This window comes from Thunnus albacares, chromosome 13 (assembly GCF_914725855.1).
Source record: "Thunnus albacares chromosome 13, fThuAlb1.1, whole genome shotgun sequence".
Classification (NCBI taxonomy): domain Eukaryota; kingdom Metazoa; phylum Chordata; class Actinopteri; order Scombriformes; family Scombridae; genus Thunnus; species Thunnus albacares.
Genome location: NC_058118.1, coordinates 12,484,368 through 12,501,109, shown reverse-complemented (window position 1 = coordinate 12,501,109; position 16,742 = coordinate 12,484,368). Strand labels below are relative to the sequence as shown.

At 40.6% G+C, this 16,742-nt stretch overlaps 1 protein-coding gene across 4 annotated transcripts; it reads right to left on the bottom strand.

Moving 5' to 3' along the window:
• Positions 1-344: 344 nt before the first annotated feature.
• map7d2a (MAP7 domain containing 2a) lies at positions 345-15,151 on the bottom strand. Of its 4 annotated transcripts, none has more exons than XM_044371867.1 (17): positions 12,756-15,151; positions 10,873-10,965; positions 10,296-10,391; positions 10,098-10,175; positions 9,291-9,454; positions 8,802-8,898; positions 7,988-8,077; positions 6,139-6,245; positions 5,904-6,019; positions 5,336-5,721; positions 5,085-5,232; positions 4,807-4,987; positions 4,599-4,697; positions 4,420-4,470; positions 4,169-4,208; positions 2,744-3,413; positions 345-2,590 (listed from the first exon to the last, which is right to left on the bottom strand). In XM_044371867.1, exons 1-17 carry the CDS (start codon positions 12,790-12,792, stop codon positions 2,332-2,334), a joined length of 2,712 nt encoding a protein of 903 aa, XP_044227802.1. In that variant the 5' UTR covers positions 12,793-15,151; the 3' UTR covers positions 345-2,331. The 4 variants fall into 4 exon arrangements, with proteins under 4 accessions (XP_044227802.1, XP_044227803.1, XP_044227804.1 ...); XM_044371868.1 differs by having other exon boundaries at positions 4,169-4,205; XM_044371869.1 differs by having other exon boundaries at positions 10,305-10,391.
• Between the last annotated feature and the right edge of the window lie 1,591 nt (positions 15,152-16,742).

The window sequence follows — 16,742 nt, the reverse complement described above, 5'->3', positions numbered from 1 at the left end:
TTTGCTTTCAGTTTATTTTTCACTTTCAATTTAATTTTTTTGGCTTGATTCTTGGGAGATTTTGTTCAATTATTATCATACAAATTTAATCCCATAGAGGTAAGCCTTGCTTACACATGTGCTGTGCAATAAACAGACCTGAAATAAATCGAACTTTCATCAGACTGCATTTTTGTGTTGTTGTACCCCAGTGAGTGTATGATTTCTGATTTATTGTACATGTCTTTCCTGATCTCTGAGGTCATCAGTCGCTTTCTTCGTGTCATTTCATGTTTGTGTTACAAATGTGATCAACCTGTCACTGCTTATTAACACAAACACACATAAAAAGACAGATTCCCAGTATTACATTTTATTGTTTCAGGTAACATTGTTATGACCATGCTAACCATGCACAATGTCTACAGTAATTACATAACTTAAAGAGTTAACTTGACTGTGACAAACTGTTATGGGTTTGAAGTGGGTTGAACACTTTTTTCAGGTGGCTGTGTATATTATTTCTTTATACTCATTTGCTTTTCCTTAAATTCAATCCTCTTTGCATAAAAGCATCATTTTAGTCAATGTGGAACCACAATGTTTGAGTATGCAAAATATACAGCAAATTCTAACTTTCAAATACTGTATGATGCTATATGAGTACTTCACTTAAGACAATTCAAAAAGCCATTGCCAGGGTTTGTATAGTCTGAGGAACACAAATCTAAATGTCACTTTATAAGTGACACAATAATGTGTGCAAGCTGCTGGGATTCTTGTTTGCGGCATGGTGGAAAAGATTCATTTTAAACCAAGGTTCAAGTATTACAGGTCACACATAGCAATCTCAGTGGCCTAACAACAAATAGGATAAACATGAACAGCCAGAAGACTGTAAAATGGTAAGCACAAAAATCCAGTAACCAATAGGTCCTTCATAAGGCATCTCTACTGAAATTACATTTAGACACAGGGAATTAAAAATAGCAATTATCATTCATTTCATGAACTGCTCAAGAAGTTAAAGGAGTCCACTGGATAAGACAATATGATGGACAGAGAAAACAGCATCTGTAAAGCTACAGGACAAAGTTACAAATATTGACTGTTTCAGCAAACATTCCTGCCACATCAGTGCACTTCAGCTTTACAAATAACCAGATATCTATTGATTGAAGAAAGTTACTGTATGTCCAGTAGATTAATGCATCCATTGGAGTTGTGCCTTGGAAACCCTTCACATAACACAAAAAACATTTTAAATGACATGAAGTTGCTTAGCTGTCAATATTTTCATCATTGGAAATCCATTTTATCAATGGAGTTATTGAAAAATGGGCATCTTGCCTTTGGAATAAGCTATTATGAATGCAATTATTGTAAATTTGCAAATTCAAGTTAGAGCGTCACTCTAGTCCACAACAGACATGTCATTATGTACCATCATTTGTGTTGATGCTACTTTTTTTATGTGCATTCACATTCAAGTTGACAGCTTTGGGCTTTCTCACTCACGTGCAGTTAGAAAGTCCCAGTTAAAGATTTAAAAAAAGAATAGAGGGAGTCATTTCATTGCCATTAAATAAAAACAATCCCATAATCAGACCTCAATGGGGAGGAAGAATGAAGGTCTGCAGCAGTGCTGAGACTCCTGTTGGGTTTTAGTTTGCCAGATAAATTCCAGCCAAATCAAATCATCAATACATGCATGCTCAGAGAATGTGCTGAACACTATTAGCTAGACATAACATTTTATGTCTTTACAAGTATTAAAAATGAAATTGAAATCATCATGCCTTTCCCAGCAACGCACTGAATTTGATCTAAAGGCTTAAGAGGGTCATGTGGAAAGGCAGAGGTGCAAATGCAGCCATTGATGATGATTGATTGACTATAAGTAGAGAGACCCAAATGATAGATTCTTTTTGAGCTACTGTAAATAAGCAATAATGTGTTTTCTATAATATTCAAAACCCTGATATTTGTTTCTTTTTTTTGTTTTTACTCTTTCACTCTCTATACCAGACACACTTACTCTCCCTGACTCTGTTTCACATGTGCTCGTCTTGCATACTCGGCAATCCTCAAAACAAGAATTGTAGATTAAACAAAAATCTTTGACACATAATTTCAATGGTCAGTTGCTATATGTTATTAGAATATACTGTAGGAGATGTTTCAGTTATATTGCAAGTCATGGTTTACAGTTTTTTAAGTCTAACTCTATGGCTCTATTCCCATAAATGTAGCAACACAGGGGCCAATTTTCCAAATATGACACCCTGTGTGTGTGTTAGAGAGAGGGAAGAGAGGGAGAAGGCAAGCGAGACAGGAAGAGAGAGAGAGAGACTACTGGATGCTAAGTTTATTTGAGGACAGAGGCGACATCCCAATGAGCTTTGAGTCTGACATGGGACTGACAACGCCCTCAATGAGGTTCTTGTTGCAGTCGCCTATGTTGCCTTCAGAGGACAGTTTGGGGTGGTTGACGCCGCCTGTCAGATCCATCAGGTCTTCAAGGGCGCGGGTGTTACTCATGCCGCCGTGCTGGATTTCATTAACTGGTGAGAACTCTGGGATTGAAATCAGTTCCTCCTTTGAAGCTGGGCTGAAATATAGTAATAAAAAAGGAATTAATCATAATATTTGGCACTCTTGGCACTCAAAAACATGGTGATATTACACAGTTTTGAAAATAAGATTATCAGATTAACATTTCCAAGTCCAGTCTTTAATAATACAGGGTTTCCTGATGACTCACCTGACCTCCATGGACTGCACCTCATCACCAGACCCTGTACCCTTCACATCTAGTGGCTCCAGTTTGATGACTGGCGGTGATGGGTGTCCCACCGGCAGGGGTGTCACAGAGGGTTTCATAACCTCCATCTGGGACGCTCCTTTAGCCTTTCCCTCAGCTGTCGACGCTTTTGGGCTTTGCTGTTTGCTTACCTCAACAGTTACATGGTGACTCTTCAAGGCACTTCCTTCACCCTTAACTACTCCATTCATCATACCGCCCTCACTTTGGTTGACTTTGGAATCTGCTGTCTTGGTCGGCTCTTTTTTTATTTGGTCTGCGGCTTTAACGTTTACTTTGTGCTGCTTGTTTACATTCATTTCCGCCTCTTTCTCTTGTTGCTTGAGAAGACAGGCTTTGCCATCTTTGTTAAGCTGGTCTTCACTGGTTTGTTTGGTGTCTGGTCTCTTGTCAGGAACGCTCTTTGTTGGTGTCACTTGATGAGCGTCGTTTTTAACTTGCATGCTCTTCTGATTGTCCATCTGTGCTGCTGCTGCTGCTCCTTCTTTCTTTACCTGGGCATTTTCCTTCATGTTGCCCTGGACTGTGACCTGCTCTTTAACCTGAAACTCAACCTTTTTGGTGGCTTGCTCGTTCACCTGAGCATTAGTTTGAACAGTCTTTACCTCCCCTGTGGAGAATAAAAAAACATCACAGTGGGCTTCACTGTATTTGGACTGTCCAGGTAACATCAACTGCATTTCATTTGACTCTATTCCTGCTAACAGGGAAAGTGGATGGCACACATTACCAGTACTTTCGGACAAGTATATTGACACTGGCTCAATTGCAAATCCCAATTGAGTTGAGAATTAACACTGGACAGCTCAAATAAAGCGTTGGCTCACAATCTACAGAGCAGCCCCTTAGAGAGACTACTGAAGAATTCTTTCAAGGGCATTTTCAAGAGCATCTAATTTTATAGTCAGCTCCCATGGTACTGCTCTAAAGTGACAGGTGCCCTATCAGCACCAAGAGTCCTTGGCGGCTGCTCCATATTTCAGAAAATATTGTATAACTCCCACCCATTGGTAAATGCATGAGCCAAAGCGCAAGCAATATCACAATATTCTATTTTGCCTGGTTGACTTCTGCTCAGATAATAGCCATTCATTCTTCTTAGCAAAAGCCAAAGCACCATAATAATTAAAACAATCTATAATCTTCTTATTTGAAGAAATCAATGCTGGATAAATATCGACATCTGTCCCCTATCAGGATTTCACATGAGCCAACTCATAACACTTGAGATTACTGCTGCGCATGCTCAAAATGAGTAAACAGAAATCACATTTTTGCAGCTGCAAGGCATACAGCGAGCAGTGGAGCAAGCAGGGACAGTAAGCAAACTCAAGTATTTGCAGGATGACTGAACAACATACTAACCTGGCGGTGAGACGGACTTTGTCTCCACCTGCTCCTCCTTCTGATTCAATGCAGAACAGAGATGATCGAGTCAACGTTTGTGGCAATCAGGACACAAAACCAAAGTATCAGCAACAATAGAATTTAATAAAGACAATAACAACAGAAAGTCAGAGTTTAATAAATTAAAGTTGAATAAAAATCACATAATCAGCTGGTGCTTAAAGGCAGCAGGACTACTGTATGAGAGCAGAGGGTGTCTCTTACAGTACCTTCAACTCAGGTTCACCTTTCCTAGTTCTCTTCATGATCTCCTCAATTCTCTGCAAAGATATACCAACGTTTAGTCACTGTGTGAGCTGATGGTGAATTGAGATGCAAAAATATATTTGAAGTGCAACATGCAGTTGGTTTGGTCTCTTGGTCTGGCCTTATTTCTGTATAAAATAACCTTTTTTCTTAGTTGCCTCTCCTCCTCTTCTTGTTGCGTCTGTTGTTCTCTGTCTTGCCGCTGACGCTCTGCTTCCTCTTGAGCTTGGACTTTTTCTCTCTGTTAAGATCAAGAGGATATCTATTTGTAACAAGAAACTGTGAGAAAGAACATGCTTTGCACAATATTCCAATACATACACTATTAGGACAAGACTATGATCTCTAACCTCTTTGTCCATTTGGATCTGTTGCTCCTTCTCCTGCACATCCTGCTGTCGTTTCTCTTGTTCTTGTTTCAACCTGTGAGCCTCTTCCTCTTTTTTCCCCTTCTCTTTCTCTTGTTGAGCCTTCAATTCAGCCTGTCGCTGTTCCTGTGCAAGTTGCTTCCTGAGCTGCTCCTCCTTTAGTCTAATTGGAAGGTGGAAACAATCATCATACACATTTAAAGACATTCATATGTATATTTAATGCTGCCTTTGATTCGTGACTTATTCAATGAATTAACCTCTCTTCTTCTTCTTGTTCTCGTTTTTTATCTTCCAGTTCTTTCTGAGCTCGAGCCTGACGCCTGCGCTCCGCCAGCAACCTGGTAGCCTCCTCTGCATTTGTTGTGCCAGCTGCCGCCTTCCCTGTGGACGTGCATTCCACTGATTCTGTCAAATGCATGGAAAGACTGGTGTAAGAATCATCTAAATGTACTAAAATGAATGTTCAGTAAGATAACAACTACTTTAATTTTGTTTGTAGAAAGTCCACCTTTTTTCTTTTCTCCATCCTGAGTGTTGCTCTCTGCCTTCTTCTCTGAGGAATCGGCTTTGGGAGACATGTGGTCCTTTCTGTCAGGGGACTGATTTTTTTCAGATGTGTCACCTTTGAGCCGTTTATCAAAAGTTTCACCCTTAGATGATGTGGTTTTAGTGATTTCAACTGCATTCTCCTCAGCTTGTGAAGATGGATTCATGTTTTTGATGTCAGTAGTCTTTTTCACGGTTGTCTCAGTCTTGCATTGTTCGCTGTGTTTTTCCACTTTCTTGTCTTCTGCTTTCCTATCATCAGTTGACAGGGTTGGACGATGTCTTGTAGGAGAGTAATGGTACTGATGTGCATTGCTAGGAGACTGGGCACGCATTTTGGAGGCCAGCCTGCACACAGATAGAAATTTTTGGCTTCTTATTACAGACAAAAATAAGTGTTTCATGACAGGAAAGAAAAATGTAGTGCTGTGCAAATATTTGACAATTTTAAGCCCCCACAAGGTAACCTTGCCCCTGCTGATAGCCACATTTGCCCTCCCTTCAATTCAGCACCAAACAAATCATCTCACTTGGAGGTAGTAGGGGAAGCCAAGTGTTTGCTGACACTAGCAGGAGATTCAGATCTTCTCATAGGGGACCCACAACCTGGGGATGCAGTTCTTCTGTCTCTGCGCAGACGCTCTTTCTGTAAGCAGGGTTAGAGTGATTTAAGACTTAACATCTTGCAGCTTATATCCATTAATGATTAATTCTTTCAAGTGTTATGTAAGTATGTTAAGGCAGAGCATAAGTGCCTGGTCTGACCTTGGGGGTATTGGGAGTTGACTGAGAGCCTCCCTGAAGTCCAGCTCTGTTGTGGTCAGCAGGGTTCAGTGAGCTGCAGAAAGGTGATCTGTGAGGGCTGCAGGGCGCTGCACGATGACAAACACCATGCTTATCAACTCCAATGATGGCAAATAACAAGTGACAGAGGGATATTAATACAGTTGCCAGGGGGGTGAGGACTTGTCTGGACAGTGTGTGCTGCACTCAAGTGAAGCTTACAGACTCATTTTAAGGTCAGTTGGAAGGGATGATACTGCAATACAAATGAATATGAGGGACTGCTGCATTTTAAGCCACAATCCTAAAATTTTTGGTATAAATGTATCAATGATAAAGGCATCCGCTGCAGTAGTCAGTTTTTGTTTTGGGCAGATATTGATTTCCCAGTATTAGGCCTGACTGGGCAGGATCAGATATTGAGCGCATCTTTGTCCTTCAACTCACAGTACGACTGATTCATCCAGCAGTCAGACATAATGGGGTCTGTTAATGTCACAGTTTTAGGAGTCTGTATGCTACTATGCAGTGTGATGCAAACACACACATGCCAGCATGGTGGCTACGAACAATAATCCCAAACGAATTCCTCTCCCTGTTACACCCAAAACAATGACAGCAAATGAAAAAACACACACACACAGACCTTGTGCAAACTCACGATCACAAAAGCAAAGGCCCTAAAACATATAACACATAGTTCATCACTAGAAACCGTTTTCTTGCCATCCCTTGTAACTCATCCATCTGTCACCATCTGCAAAGAGTAATCTCTAAAGAGTGCAGCCATCTCAGTGGAACGACTGTGTCGGTGTCTATTTTAGTGCACATATTTCTATACTAGGTCATGTGCAATTAATCTCCAAAACCGTCTGCTCCAGGCACCAAGAGTCACAACCACTTATCTGCTTTCATTTTGAAACCATAATCCTCGGTTATCAAAACAAAATAACACATCTACAGACGGTAGAAATAACACCCATAGTGTTTGAGATCAGTGAGAGTTTCAAGTTATTCTAATCCAGTGGCCTTTCGCTTGTTTGTAATTACTGAGTTTCCTAATCTGGGGAAACTAATCCGGCGGTTGACTTGTGGGGGATATTTACAAGAGCGTATTTGTTTATTAAATGAAAATGTCACAGGGCAATACTAGTCTGAGGGTGATGAAATAATGCAGCAAAATAAGGAAAACATGTTTCCACCAACAAGACTCCGTCTATGAAACAGCTGATGCTTCTGCATTTTCTTAATGCTCTCTTTTTTCCCCGCATGGTGATCTGCTTGCAGTCGTACCGCAGAGTTTGCCTCCACAATGTCCCTCCAGGACATCTTGAGGATGGAAATATTTCCGCTTGGTTTTGCCTGAAAATTAGGTTAGATCATAATAAGGCCAGTATTCCTGGATAAAGGTTTGGCCATGTCAGTATAAGCTCCTGCACTTGATGACATCTGCCTATTAATTAGCATCCCTGCGGCCTGTCTCCACAGTGGTGTGCTTCCACACTCAAACAGTAACTGAAAGATAAAAGCCACTGCAGCAGAGCAAAACACAGCAAAGATACCAAAGCTGGCAGTACATACAGATGAATTTGCAAACATTGAGTATATCACATTTGTGCAATAAGAAAACCATTAAAAGTTAAAAACAACAGAGCAGCTTAACATGCATGCATCACAGGATAAACTTTTGTACAAAGATTTGCCTTTGGTTTAAGGTGAAGTTTCAGCCCGCCCAAAGACAAAACAAACACAGACATGGTCACTGTTGGATGTACACGAGCAGGGGATACATTTGGGAGGGGAAGGGGGCGGGGAGGGGGCTTAACTTTACCAGATTCGCTGACAGCAGGAAGGGGGGAGGCAATGCCATGGGAAAAGGCGGAGGCAGCAGAGAAAGGGAGTGGGGCATTCTCACTGTCACCTATAGGCAGCGGGCGGAGCAGAGCAGAGCAGACAGAGCATTATGAACAGTTTATCATCCAGCAATTCCTCATCCAGCTGTAGAGACCTGGGTGAGAGTTAACATACCAGCAAGGATGTTGTGAAGTAATGTTACCTAAACTTCTCTAACATACTTTTCTGATTTGATTTAAAGCCAATCTGTGTGGTGTGTATCAGAAAAGACACTGTGGCAAACAGCAATAGACACAAGGTAATTTCTGTGTTATTTTGACTTTCTCCTATGTCAATCATCAGAAGATCATTTTGAAAAAACATGTAGTTTAGTGCTACACAGACAAATACACAGACGTCAGTGCAGATATGTAACTCCATCCTGTCTCTGTGGGAATCCTGGAACACGCACACATTTCTGCTCATGTGTACTTCAGCAGCCAGGCTGTCTGCAATGATCAGGCCAAGAGAAAGGCAGTCTCTAACACACACACACACACACACACACACACACACACACACTCACACACACACACACACACACACACACACACACAAACCTAGAGCATACATACTGTTTGCAATGGTGTCTCATAGAAATATAGCAAAACGCAATCCTTTTGAATAAAAACAAAACAAAACAATTTTTCTTCCATATCCTGCTGCTTCCCGGTTTTAAATCATTCACTCTGTCTTCCATGCTTCTTGTATCAAATACAATCCTTATTCGCATCTATAAGCTGTGTTCTTACCTCCTCCTGCAGGGCAGCCTCTGCTCCAGCGTTTGTTCCTCTGCTCCAGCTGAAGGCTGCGCTCCAAAGAGCGTTTCATCAGGGCCTCCAGTCGCTCCTGAACACAACACAATGATGCCGACTTTTATTTGAACTGTCACCCTTTGTACTTTTAATACACAGCCATGTCTAAGTCACAGTGAAACATAAACATTTTTATGTATTTTGAGGTCCTAATAGGCTCCATAGCCAGTGAAGAATTTGTTCACTCATGTAATATTTGTTAAATCAAGAAAAATGTGCAACCATTTTTAATTGAAAAAGGATGAAGTTCCAGGCAACTTTTAACATTTACATGTCTTCAAGAACATCTGCTACATGAATTGTGAATATCTGAAACCACTACTGATCACTACAATCTTGCACATGCACAAGACCAAAAACTTTGACAGATAGGCAACTGTGCAAGCTTAGATTTGACAGATCTTGATAATCTATTTATCATCTGACCCTCTCCTCTTCGAGCTGCTGCCTCCTCTTTTCTTCCACTGCAGCTCTGCGGAGCTCCTCTTTCTGCCTCTGCTCCTCCAGCCGCCTCCAGCGTTCCTCCACTGTGCGTTCATACTGTAGCCGAGCCCTCCGCTCCTTCTCCCTGATCAGCTGCTCCCTGGCCGCTGAAAGAGAAAAGATAAATCTCTGCTACGGGTTCCGTGGAAAAAAGTACGAGTTGTACGAGTTAATGGACCAATGTTGTTGCCAGTAGCTTTTTTGGTACTCAAGCTGGTCTTGTAGAGTTCAGGATATATGCAACAGTAGAAATAAGTGCAAAATTCTCTTGAACATTTTTCTATTTTTTTTTTCTTGTTAGAGCAGCCTCTTGTCGTTATCTGTCATTATAACTTCTGTATTTTACAGTGAATTTGATTTCATGTGTCAATCCATGCCCAACATTATCACAAAGATAGAAGTCCCTGTCATCAGGAGGCAACTGCTAGAGCTGCAGGATTATCCGCGAGTGCGAGACCTACTTTTTGTGAACTATTGTGTGTCACATCCTCTGAGGTGACATAGCTCATCATATCAGGAACTCACTGAGCTCAAAATTAATCTTCCGCTGGCTAGCAAAGCCCTTCCATAAGCAATTAAACTGTAGAGAGAGATGTCATGACAAAAAACTTTGCAGGGAAAATGAACGGCACTGAAAAATAGAAACCTACAAGGCTCAAGAAAAGAAAAAAGTGTCTGAGATTTTAAAGTTAAAAAGCTCCTCAATTCATAAAATCAAATCAACCTTTTTAGTTGTTCATCATCACCTACCAAGGCTTCTCTCCCTCTCCTCGCGTCTCTCTTTGGCTAAACGCATCCTGTCGTCTGTCTTCATGTAACCCTCCACAGCTGAAAGATGAATGAAGGTGTCAGAGAACAACAACAAAAAAAAAATACAGGCAGCATCAATGCAGCAAAATTAAAAGAGAGAGAAAACGCATTTTATTAGAATCAAACAGTGAGACTTACTTTGTTTACCTGCATGGTTGCTGCTGATGTTAGCCGGTAAGTGCGAAGGCGACGCATGTCCATTTATTTGCGGCTTCTTCTCTGTGTTAGACGGAGCTGCGATCACCATGACAGAAGGAGAAAGGGCACATGCAGTTTTGTCTAAAGAGGTATGACATCAGCGCCACAGGAACAACTTGCAGTGCTGCTTTAATACCAGCAGAGGGAAGGTTTCTTTAGCTCAGAGTAGAGCTTGCACTGTGTTGCAAAATGCCAAGGAGCCTCATGCCAAGGGCAAACTGCAGCAATACACAGGAGAGAGGAGGAAACTGTCCTCCATGAGATAGTTACTCAACACTTGCTGAGTGTCGCAGGTTGTGTGTTTTTGTTGTTGTAACCAGTATTCACTAATAACAGCTCTGAAACATTCAGTATTTCCTAAATACATATAGATCTTCAAATTCATATTGTACATTTTTATAATATTTGTCTAGTAAGTGTGTAATGATCCCAAACATTGAAAAGTGATTTTCCTCCAGATGAAACCACTTGGAAAGAGTGTGTGAATGAGTTATATGAGCAAGAGAAGATTACTCACTAGTCTTCCCAGTTCGGGCTGGGGAGTTGTGACTGTTTGTCGGAGATCTCTTTTCAGGAAGTAGAGTGATGGATGGGGGTGCCATCTTTTCACCTAATGCAGAAAACAAACAAAAGAGCACATAGAGTACTGATCCAAACAACAGGCTCATATCACAACAGTTGTAAATTGTGTGTGAATGAATAACTTGGCTGGTATATGGCGATTAAACTACAGTCACAGGATATTTATGTGTGTGTAAGATGTTGATGAATTAATGTTCACAGTTCACACACACACACAGGCACATCACATATCAACTCATGTACTGTGAAAAGCCTGTAAAAAAGAGACAAATAAGCTCCTAAATCGGAGTAAATATTCAAAGTTTGGAACCTTAGATGTCTTATATCAATATTAAATCTGTTAATTGTATAATACATGTAGCAATATAATATAAAACAATAATACGATTATATAATAATATAATAATATGAGTGGTAACAAAAAAATGAAATAAATAATACTGAGATAAATCTATTATGTAACATCGATATTGAGTTGATATGGTCTCCGAGTTTTATATCTTGACACAGTAGGTGGATCTATATCTCAGAAAGAGCAACAACCATTTGAAAAAGTTTAATTCCACAAATTCACTCAATCGATATGTGCATTGTAGACTAAACTGTCAACATAAAGTCAGTCACTTCACTTGATCAAATTAATTTCTCTCTTTCCAGACAGGAGAGCTGCTGCTGCTGCTGCATTTCATTTTGCTCACTTAATCTAAACTTTTGTGCTCAACTGGCTTAACTAAATATATTACTGCAAACATTCATCATGCTTAACTTGTTTTCCATGATAACATCTTATTGATCTTTTTAGTGCCCCATGGGTAGATCCGTTTAATCATCTGTGGTGTATTTACTGTAGCTTTTATGGCTTTGAGGGGAATACTGCTCATTCTCATTTATTCTCATTTGATTATAAGAACATATATTCTCTTCTTGTAAAGATACAGGCAGTGGAAAGAAAATTATGTGTACAAGGTGCTGCCATGGAGATTAGAAATGCTGAACTGCAACAGTGAAGTGAATTGCTCCTGCATTCGTCAGAGCTTTTTAAAATAGGTCTAAAAGTTCCAACATAATTCATGTATCCTTGCATCTTTTCCAATACATTCTCAATAGAGCAGTGTCCCAGTGTGAGGGGCTGGAATAACAGAGTCACTGACATGATTGTATCAAATTGATCATATTGACCTGATGTGATGCTTCCCTTCTCGCAGGCAGTGAAGGCTGAACTAACAAAGTGACAGATTCACCTCTTATGTTGCTCTGTAAAGACAACGACCCTGTCTTCATCCCACATAAGGGGTATAATAATGATACAGTATAATCCATGGGCCTGTCCTGTGTCATCACCATCAATCCAGTCTTCCCCTCTCTCTCTCTCTCTCTCCACCCTTTTGAACCCTTTTATCCGATTGAGTCGCGTCATCACCGAAAAAACGGCAACACACACATGCCCTGATTTTGCCGTGAAGTGACCGGACACTTAAATCTATAATGCTGACAGCCTATCTCCTTATGAGAACATGGGGCTACATCACACAATGACATGAAAAACAAAAACACTTTCATTCATGATAAATAAAACATTATGACTATTGACTTGGGTTTATTTTAAATGAAACCACTGCATTTTTTTTTACCATGCTGCATCTTATAATGCCTTAGGGAATAAACATAACAGTGTTTATAACGGATCATCAATGTAAAGCCAGGATCGTGCACATAAAGCAGCGAGAGGGAAATGGCAGTTGCGTCATTCGTGAGTCTGCAAACACAACAACACGGAGCCCGATGGATCAGAGATACAAACGTTACATAGATGCTTACCTGTTATTGCGCTGGATGATGTGACTGTTTTCGCCATGGTAGCTGATCAAAGGATGAATACACCCAAACGCGTGGACGCGCTGGCACCCAAAACACTCCGCAGTGATGCCAATGCAGCACAGGTATCCGTCCCCCACCACAGCAGCAGCAGCAGCAGTACGCGCAGCCACAGCGGACAAAAACAAGCACGCACCATTCAACTGGATGCTCTGTCTGAACTGAAGGTCATTATGAATGATGGGCAGGAGCGGGGGAGCCTTGTGTTGATGGAGGAGAGAGATGCTGAGACTGGAGCGGAGATGACGAAGCGCACAATAGAGTTTACAACCGACTGACCGCACCGTGCGTCGCAGTTTAAGCCCGCCCTGATACACAGGCTATTAGCACATTACCGGTAGATGAAGAGATGGAGGAGATTTCCTCTCGGCACATTGCTCAATCAGGTCCAAATCAAATTTGTTGTCGTTTACAGTAAAGCGTGCAGAATTAGTGGAAACAGCTGGCCTACACGAATACAATTTGCACCATAATGCGTCAAATTTAGGCTACTTAGGCTATTGTTTCATGTTCAGAGGCTACAAAAAGGCCACAGGGAACTGGGTAAAATTGAGGTCTTAAGTCTCACTTGTAAATCTCAACAGATTTTCAACATTTCTTTGCTGAACATCCCGTTAAAATGCTGTTGCTATTTTATTTTCTGTTGTTGGTTTTGAAAAGATCCTCCCCAAAAAAGAGGGCAAAAAAGACTCCTGGTTTGAAAAAATATTGATGTCAGAGGGTTAAGTTTAGTGATACAGACAAATCTGTGCACTACCAGTTTCTGCTATCACAGCTATCAAAATCTGTGACCCTATCTATGGTATAAAAAAATACAGCAGTCACATCATCATTTTGGATAACAGCTATCAAAATACAGTGTGTGACCATGGTAAAACTCTTTGCAGTGGCCACAGCTGGATTAACCCTGGGGCCTTGGGTTAAAAATGAGCTGTGGGTCCCAGCAACCCCCATTCTTCCAAATTTCTGTGCTCTGAGTGGATATAACATTGTCTGTGAGTGCACCATCAACTTAAGTGCACGCTGCAGATTACACGTTCAGCTTTATTATATTTTGCCTGCAGTCTCAGAAACCAACATGTACTCGTGTGTTGAAATATGACCTACCACAGGTTTATTGCATGTCACTTAGTTTGTGGTTATTTAGGAATATGCACTAATATAAACTGAGGTAAAGGTTTAAAATTGAATTTGACATTTCCCCCCTGAACACAACAGGGACAGTAATGCCCTTATCATTTAATGTGATACTTTAGAGGTGGGAATCGTCTATCATATTACTACAAACCAATTAACACACAGTGAACCTGGGCACCTGCAGGGCTCACTTCACTCCAGTAATCCAGCTCTGGCAGTATTAATAAGCTCAAACTGCCTATCAGGTCACAGATTCTGATGGGTTACAGAATATGGCATGACACCCTTTACAACTGGGCATAATCATGTTCAGTTACACCAGTTTTGGCAGAATTTGCACAATTGATTAACTCATTACATTTTTTTTTAATAATTGGTTGTATGCATGGTTCAATACTATCACAAACTCATCACACAGTCAACACAACAACAAAAATCATGGAGCAAACTGTGACAACATTTGCACTGCTTTCACACAAAAAAAACATTCAATGACTAAAGCCGATACTCGGTTCAAAACTCTTCAGTTTATGTCAAAAAAAACTAACATGTAGCCTTTTCACATGGATGTTGTTCAGGATAGTGTGTTTTCTGTTTGTTTGAGCTTTTTTGTACATGGTCAATTTTCACTGTATTAGAGAATTTACAATACTTTTTTGTTTTCTTTGCAGCAATATCCTAATTTACTGTATTGATACTCTCTCATAATATTATAAAGTACTGTATTTTGTATTTACTTCATGACAAGAAAAGAAAAATTGTCAAAAATAAAGCCTATTGAAACCTTTCCTGCTGCATTTCTATGACTTGTTCCTGTAGAATACATTGTAATACTCTCTATAGAGAGGTACAAATCTTACTGCATTTATAATGCAACGTTTGTTTACACTATATACACATTTCTTACACTATCAACAAATAAAAACACATATAGACATAAAAAAAAACTAAAGATCACAAAGTGATTCAAAGACTTCCATGAAAAGATGCATCATGTGTTGCCTGCAGTTAGTAGTTTTTTTTATTATCTCAGTGTGTTCTGATTGACACTTGAATTGTTGTAAGTTGAAATCAAGTGTTAGTGTCTGCTCGAAGCATGTGCTTTTGTCCAGCAGTATGTTGGTAAATCTGACAGTGTAAAGAGTTTTGAAGATGTGGACTCAGTAACCAATTGTGAAAACAACAACAACAACAACAACAAAAACTAATAATACCAATCCCCACCCCCACTCTGTAACTGGCCAGATTAACATCACCATTTCAAGATTCAAGAGATTTTATATCACATGCACAGCAACACAACAGATGACAATACTGAAGTCTGAAGTTCCAATTAGAGTAGGCTATATAATAAAATGAGAGAGAAGAGAAAGGTATTGCACATTGATGCACAGGTGCAGGATTGCACAAAAGTGATGGATGATAAATACTTCTGATAAAAATAAAAAATATTGTCTAGCAAGAATGAGAGTGTGTGTGTTTGGTGGGAGTTGAGTAAGTGTGTGAAGAAGAGAGAGAGACACTGTCTGTGTGTGTGTGTGTGTGTGTGTGTGTGTGTGTGTGTGTGTGTGTGTGTGTGTGTGTGTGTGTGAGTGTGTGTCCCAGAGTTCAACAGTCTGCTGGTTTGCAGATAGAAGCTGTCTCTGAGTCTGCAGCTGTGGTGGTTGGGGTCCTTGCTGATTTCTTGAGCTTCCTCATGCTCCTCTGGATGTAGATGTCCTGCATGGATGGCAGTTCAGACATGGTGATGCTCTGAGCAGCTTTGATGTCTCTCTGCAGGGCTTTGGTCCTGCTTGGAGCTGCTCCCATACCAGGACGTGATGCAGCCAGAGAGGACACTCAAAGGTGCAACTGTAAAAGTTGCAGAGTAGCTATCCTCCCGTCCATGTCAAACCTCTTCAGTCTCCTGAGGAAGAAGAGGTGCTGGCTGGTCCTCACCATCTCAGTGAGATCTTCAGGTCCTCGCTGGCGTTGACCCAGTGGAGCCTGAAGCTGCTAATTTTCTCCACAGGTGTCCCCTGGCTGTAGATGGGGGTGTGTGATTCCTGTAGCCTCCTGATATCCAACACCATTTCCTTGGTCTTGCAGATGTTGAGATGAAGGTTGTTGTTCCGACACCATGATGTCAGGGCTCTTACCTCCTCTCTGTAGGCCGACTCACACCCAGTCATCAGGCCCATGATGGCAGTGTGATCATGGGTCAATATTTGTAAAATGAAGTAAAAGGATAAAACTAAAACCTTCATTGTTTCATTTCATTGAAATTTCTGCTGAATTTTCTTTCACAGTCTATGTTTATACATGCGTTACCAGTACCCACCAGTATAGAAGTAGTGGCAGCAGAGATTGTGGAGTCACAGTCGATGACAGCGTATTTTTTATATACTATAAAAAAAGACAGTGTCAGATAAATGTGGGACTTGTAATTGCAAAGAAACTGTTGAACATGTGCTGATAGGTTGTAGGAGGTTCGGTGTAGAAAGAGAAAGACTGAAGGGCAGCAGGGTGGTAGATATGAGAACGGAGAGGAGCATCAAAGGTCTGTCAGAGACAGGGGACAAACAGTTACAGTTTGAAAGGGCTTTATTTGAATATTTAGACGAAACAGGCGTAATATCCAGAATATAACGGCTTTAAAAATGTTTGTTTTCTGTTGTTTGTTTGTTAGTTTTTGTTGTTTAAAGTCATGATGTTACAAAATCCGATACAGTAGGTGGCGGCATGCACCTTTAACGTTGGCTTGTAGTCCGCCAGTAAAACCAATGAAGAAGAAGAAGAAGCAGGAGAAGACGA

Bases quoted from the DNA above. Each gene is read 5' to 3' on its own strand.
- map7d2a (XM_044371867.1), bottom strand. From the start codon at position 12,792: ATGGCGAAAACAGTCACATCATCCAGCGCAATAACAG. The intron at 9,455-10,097 runs GTAGGTGATGAT...TTTCTCTTTCAG, and splicing joins GGAGAGGGAGAGAAGCCTTG to CGGCCAGGGAGCAGCTGATC. The intron at 4,209-4,419 runs GTACTGTAAGAG...GCATTGAATCAG, and splicing joins AAGGTGAACCTGAGTTGAAG to AAGGAGGAGCAGGTGGAGAC.